Raw genomic sequence first — 6,961 nt, forward strand, 5'->3', positions numbered from 1 at the left:
GCTTGCTATCGCCATTCGCCTGCTATTGTCATTCGCCTGCTATTGTCCTTTGCCTGCTAATGTCATTTGGCATCTGAAATCACTCCATTTTCCAAAGTATAAGGACAGGTGGACTCACATTCTAGCTGCATCTGAAGAAGTGAGCTGTGACTCATTTAAGCTCCTCCCCTGCCACAAATTTTGTTAAGTCTTTAAGGTGCTCCTGGACTCTCGTTCTTTTCTACTGCTACAGATAGACCAACACAACTACCCATCTAGATCTTCTGCCATCATAGTTATGTGCCACGAAATATATTAAAGACATGCTGCTCCCTTGGTGGTAAGATGTGCCGTGTGGAGGAAAGAGCTTTCAATTTTTGGGGTGTGTGTGTATAGTATTTGTTACAAATTACAGGTAGACCACAAGTGGAGGTAAACGGGCACTCCAGTGGGGCAGCATATCTAGGAAAATGTATTAGATCCCTGGAGGGAAAGATCTTGAGGGGTTTTTTTTCAGTCAGACTCTTTCATATCCCTGCCTGGATGAGAGAAGTCCCCTTCTCCAAGGACTGACAGGTGCTTCTGAGGATTAACACCCATTGAGAACACATCTATAATTATTAAGGAACAAAACTGCTGGCTCCAGTCCCCCGCCCCCAGGCCAAACCCAGTTCACATTGACCCTACTTCAGTCTTGCAATAATGTTCATCCAGCAAAACAGCCTGAAGAGCCTAGACTAGTCCAGGTTTGTCACAGTTTGGAAGCAAAGCAGGTTTGGCCATGATTAATACTTGAAAACAAGGGGGAAAATGCATGTGCCCAAATTTTAACACCGATCATCAATGAATTTAATAATAGTAAGACATATAAAGTACTCAGAACAAATCTTCCGTAAAAAAAACCAGGTAGAAATTCACTGGTAAAGTTGATCACAAGTAGAAATTCACAGGTGGAGTTTTTCCACAAACAATTTGTAATAAATTCAAAGAAAGTCCTTGAACTGTAAGGGTGTGACAGTGTCTCTGCCAGCTGACTCGACGGACCCCTGATTCTAAATCTGTTTCAGAAATTTTCTTTCAAGAATCATGCTGGATTCAACCATTCAAAGATACATGCAGACAACCATAAAGCATATTCAGATACAGCAATCCTCAGTGATCCCCAATGCAGAATCTATCATTTCTTGGAGCCTCCGCCTACTGAAAATGGTGAAATGCTTCAGAAATTTGAAGTGCCCCCTCCAGTGCTCCCAATGCACAGCCAGTTTGGTGTAGTGGTTAAGTGTGCGAACTCTAATCTGGGAGAACCGGGTTTGATTCCCCACTCCTCCACTTGCACCTGCTGATGTGACCTTGGGTCAGTCACAAGCTCTGGCACAGCTGTCCTTGAAAAAGAGCAGTTTGTGTCAGAGTTCTCTCAGCCCCACCCACCTCACAGGGTGTCTGTTGTGGGGAGGGGAAGGGAAAGGAGTTTGTAAGCCGCTCTGAGACTCCAAGTGAAGGGCGGGGTATAAATCCAATCTCTTCTTCTCTTCTCTAAGGTGTGGAGTCTTGTGAGCAAAAATTCTACTTTGTCAGCTGCTGGCATGAAAGCTGTGAGGGAGCGATTTGGCTACTGCCTAAACTAGTTTGGTCCATAGCCATCCTTCCTGAGCTAAGACAAAAATAGGTGAGCTGGAGGCTCAAAAACTGTGAGCTAGCTCACACTAACTCAGCTTAGAGGGAACACTGCCCCCCTGAGTCCTTGGGCTGAGAGATGGCTAAATAGGATACTGTGGCCGATAGCATCAAAGGCTGCTGCGAGATCCAGCAGAACTAGTGTGTGGGGTGGTCACATTTCCTCTTACTTCTTGGTAGAGCTCATCGACCAACAACCAGAGCAGTCTCTGTTCCAAACCCCAGCCGGAAGCCAGATTGAAATGGGTCTGGAAAATCAGTCTCTTCCAAGAGCCCTTGGGGAAGAGGAAGTGGACAGGGAAGAGTTGTTTTTTAAAAAATAAATAAATAAGTGTGCGTTAACAAAATATGTGTCTTCTCCATGTGTGTGGAAGTTGAGTCCCTTAAAGGGTCATCTGGCGGTCCTCCTTTGCTATCAGATGCTTAGGTCTGACGGCACTTAGTTTCTCTCTGGAATTTTTAGCTGCAGGGATAGCCACAGGGGAAAGAAGAAGGAAAAAAACAGTTCCCCAAAGAATAGATTTCCCCACAAAATCCCCTGCTTACCAAAACCCTCTGCTTCTGGACTACTAGATATCTGCATAAATATTCAGGATCCTATCCCTTTGCCAGTCATTTGTAGAACTGGAAACCAGTGCACTTACCAGAATCCTAGGTTTAATATAAATATATATATCCAGTGAAATAATGTGACGTGACTACAGAAGCTTCACTTTAACTCGGCTGTAGGCAGCTGGGTCTGAAAAGCCTGTAATTCTGTAACAAGGTGCCTAAGTTTGCGCTGCAGGCACTCTTATCTCTCTTTTTTTGTGACCTCTGTGACAAATGTCAGACACCAGGACAATGGGGAAATTGGATGGGTCAGGAAACTTTAACTCGGCTGTAGGCAGCCGGGTCTGAAAAGCCTGTATTTCTGTAACAAGGTGCCTAAGTTTGCGCTTTAGGCACTCTTATCTCTCTTTTTTGTGACCTCTGTGACAAATGTCAGACACCAGGACAATGGGGAAATTGGATGGGTCAAGAGACTTGGAAACGGGAAAGGGAGTCTCTCTCTTCTAGGTCACCGCCTCCCCTTTGATTTGGGTCACCAGTAAATGAACAGCCATTACCTTCTCAAAGCTCTCCACTGACCCCTGGGAAGTGAGTTGGTGGTCTCGCCCCCCCAGTACTGAGATTCTTACCAGTGTCCATTCAATCGGTCTTCGATCCTGAAGTTTCGTTCTCGAGTCGATATTATTGTCGGGGTGGGATTTTTTTATTGTTGCTTACTTACTTACTTACTTACTTACTTACTTAATTAATTAATTAAGATATTTCTGTCCCACCTTTCCTCGTGGTTCAAGGCGGCTTACAAATACCGGTTGAAACATCCCCAGCTAAAACCATATGTGTCTGTGTCTGTCTGTCTGTATATATTATATATATTTTTATGTTGTATGTATTTGCCACCATGTAGCAACCTACTTACGGCAACCCAGTAGGGTTTTCAAGCAAGAGACGTTCAGAAGTGGTTTGCCATTGCCCTGACCTGGATAGCAAAGGCGATCCCGATCTCGTCAGCTCTCAGACGCTAAGCGGGGCCGACTCTGGCAAGTACTTGGATGGGAGACCTCCTTGGAATACCAGCAGTCAGGAGGCGGGGGCAGGCTTTATTCAGCCGCCTCTCTGAATATCCTCCAGACCCGTGGCCAACTTGGAAGCCAGCTGGAACTCCGTTCCTGTGCGTTCCTGCCCAAAAATAGCCCTGTAGTATGTATTTGCCACTGTGTAGCAACCTACTTACGGCAACCTAGTAGGGTTTTCAAGCAAGAGACGTTCAGAAGTGGTTTGCCATTGCCCTGACCTGGATAGCAAATGCGATCCCGATCTCGTCAGCTCTCGGACGCTAAGCGGGGCCAACTCTGGCAAGTACTTGGATGGGAGACCTCCTTGGAACACCAGCAGTCAGGAGGCGGGGGCAGGCTTTATTCAGCCGCCTCTCTGAATATCCTCCAGGCCCCCAGTAGGGGTCAGTCATGAGAGGTCGCCATGACTTCCAGGTGCACACACACACACACTCACACATGCACATACACAACCCCCCTCCCAATAAGTGGTTTGCCATTGCCTGCCTTTGTGTAATGGCCATGGTGTAATGTGGTGTTCCTTGGCACAGCCTGACTAGGACTGACCCTGCTTAGCTTCCGAGATCTAATGAGATGGGGCTATCCCTAAATTTCCCCCTTCCCCTTAAAAGATGCCTGCCAATTCAACCCCCCTCAAAACCCCTGGTGAACAGGCAGGCCTTGCAGCGCCACCTGAAGATCTCCAAGACAGGGACCCCCCCCCTCACCCCTTTGGGGACCCCAGTCCATAGAGCCAGAGCTGTGATGGGAAAGGCCCTGGCTCTTCTTTTTCACCTTCCTGACGCCATTTAAAAGAAAGATCTTGATGCCAACGAGCACACACGCAGAGAAAAGAATGTTTAAAAAATTGAGTGGTACTCTCAACTCTCATTAAATCTGTGTTTGTTTCTCCAAAGGGGCGTGTATACCCTTCCACCAGTGCTGAAACAAGGGAGTACATGTATACCCTGTCAACAAACAGCTGGTTTTCTGACACTGACTAGAAAGCTGGAAGCTATTTATTTACATCATTTCTACCCTCCCTTTCAGTCCCGAAGGGTTCCCCAAGGTGGTTTAAATAAGACAATAAAAGGCAATTAAACTGGGAAGCCATTGTTTATTCTCTTTTTAGTTCCACTTTACCTCAGTCAGTCAGTCATAAAGTCAGTCAGTCTCCATTACAGCCTATAGGCCATTGAGAAGCCGAAAAGAACACTATCATAAAGTTAATTACCTATGTAAAGTCTCTTAAAATGTGAGGGGAATCCCATCTTGCCTTGACGACCCTTTTGAATCACACTTAAGCAACAGTAGGTAGAAAATTGGCCCTTTCCTGCTCCTTGACACATCTTATTGCTCTATAGGGGCCTCCTGCCCAATCCTGGCTGTTCCATACCCTTTCGCGCCACCTTACACGCCAACTGTTAGCAACCAGATGGTCAGCTGACGAGCCGTACCCCCTCTGCACGATTCCAGTCTTCTCGCTGTCCAAGAGCAGAAAGGGAAGAGGGGCCAGTGCCTGAGTCGAGGGGATTGCATGACGTTCATTGGGTGAATGGACGGTGGTGAAGGTCTGAATGCCCTCGTGACTCCTTCCCACTGGGGAGAATTCATTTCCCTTGTAGAGCAGGGCTCCCATTTCTGTAGGCACATTCGAACGTTGGAGTGATTTGCTTAGGCCTGTGTACAGTCTGCGTCTCAGGCTTGTAGCCACAGTGGGGCATTTAGGGGCGGTGCCCCCTCACTCGCAGCCCACACCCCACAACTCCCGGTGCCCCCGCCCTTACCTGCCAGCTGCACTCATTGGCTTTGGCTGCTACGGGAGAAGGAGAGCCGGCCAGTGCAATTAATGTTCGGCGAGTATGCACGCTCTGCTCCTCTCCTTCTCCTGTAGTGGCCAAGGTGAATGAGTGTGGCCGGTGGGTAAGGAAAGACCCTTCTCTTCTTCGCCTGCCTGCTGATGAGATCTCTCTCCCCTCCTCCCCCCCAGATTTCCCAATGCCCTATCACCCAAAATATTCTGGCTACGTCCCTGCTGTGTCTGAAGATCCGTTGTAATTCCAAGAGATCCCCAGGCCCCACCTGGAGGTTGGCAACTGTGATCTTAACACTCTCCTTCCCCCAAAGCAGGGCTATTTTTGGGCAGGAACGCACAGGAACGGAGTTCCGGCTGGCTCCTGAGTTGGCCACGCCCAGCAGGAACTCATTAGCATAATAGGCCACACCCAACAGCAGAAACTCATTAGGATTGGCTACATTAGGGGTGTGTGGCCTAACATGCAAAGGAGTTCCTGCTACAAAAAAAGGCCCTGGGTTTTGACAACAAACAAGGTAAACAGAATAAGAAGCAAAAGGTGGGTGTGGCTGGATGACCACACTTCTGGTAACATGGGGGTGTAACCTAATGTGCTAATGAGTTTTACTGTTGGGTGTGGCCTATTATGCTAATGAGTTCCTGCTGGGCTTTTTCTACAAAAAGAGCCCTGCCCCAAAGTATAAAGCTTTCTTCTGGCCTGAGGAACCTTCCTCTGGTGGAAGAAGCTCTTTCAAGCTCTTTCACGTGGTTTGTTGGGCTATCTACCAGTGCTCCCCCTAAGCTGTGGAGTCTTGTGTGCAAAAATTCTACTTTGTGAGCTACCGGCATTAAAGTTGTGAGTGAGCAATTTGGCTGCTGCATAAATTAGTTTGCTCTGGAGCCACCCTTCCTGAGATCAGACAAAAATGTGAGCTGGAGGCTAAAAAACTGTGAGCTAGCTCATACTAACTCAGCTCAGAGGGAACGCTGCTATCTACTCATACTCTGTTCGGAGACTGTAGCCAAAAAATTCAAGGCATGTTAGAGGGAGGCCCCTCTGATTGTCTTCAGAGAAAGGCATATGGGAGTTATGTAAGAGAGGGAGAGAGTTTAAATCAGATCACGGATGTACACACCCTTGTGTGTGTGGGTGACTAGGGTTACCATACTCCTCCCATGCTAGCATTTCCCGCTACGGCTCTGAGGAGGAAAATAAAATGTAAAAAATGGCCATTGGTCGATGGCGTGGTGTCACTTCTGGGAAAACCTAGAAGTGATGTCATGCCTCTCTAGAAATAGGCTGTAACTCTATGGTAAATCCATGGAGTTGTTTTGATGATTCCTAGAGAAGTGTGAATCCTAACTTGGATGGTCCTGGCCTATACTCCCTCTAAGCTGTGGAGTCTTATGAGTAAAAATTCTACTTTGTGAGCTGTAGGCAATTAAAAGTTGTGAACAAGCGATTTGGCTACTGCAAAAATTAGTTTGCTCTGGAGCCCTCCTTCCTGAACGAAGACAAAAATGTGTGAGCCGGAGGCTAAAAAACTGTAAGCTAGCTCACACTAGCTCAGCTTAGAGGGAACACTGGTCCTGGCTACCCCGATCTCATTAGATTTCGGAAACTAAGCAAGGTCCGCCCTGGCTAGTAATTTGGAGGGAACAGCACCAAGGAAGTCCGGAGTCTCTACGCCAACACAAGCAACGGCAAACCATCTCCATCTCTTGTCTTGAAAACCCCTCCGGGTTGACTTGACGGCACTTTCCACCACCAGAGAGATATGATGTCACTTCCAGATTTTCCCAGAAGCGACAAAAAACAACTGATCCCGCCCCCCCCCCAATGTCACTCCTCACCCCAGGTCAGGCCTGTAAACTCTACTTGCACGTTCCCGACAGAGGAAGGAGC

At 47.5% G+C, this 6,961-nt stretch overlaps 1 protein-coding gene across 1 annotated transcript in view; it reads left to right on the forward strand.

Moving 5' to 3' along the window:
- Positions 1 to 6,961, forward strand: part of LOC107120661 (fibrocystin-like) — a 212,548-nt gene that overhangs the window by 15,249 nt on the left and 190,338 nt on the right. Inside the window, 1 exon segment of the mRNA XM_015423420.1 lies at positions 5,055 to 5,179. Within this exon segment, the coding sequence (XP_015278906.1) occupies positions 5,055 to 5,179 (125 nt within the window).

The sequence above is a fragment of the Gekko japonicus genome, unplaced genomic scaffold (genome assembly GCF_001447785.1).
Source record: "Gekko japonicus isolate JY-2015 unplaced genomic scaffold, Gekko_japonicus_V1.1 scaffold1988, whole genome shotgun sequence".
Classification (NCBI taxonomy): Eukaryota; Metazoa; Chordata; class Lepidosauria; order Squamata; family Gekkonidae; genus Gekko; species Gekko japonicus.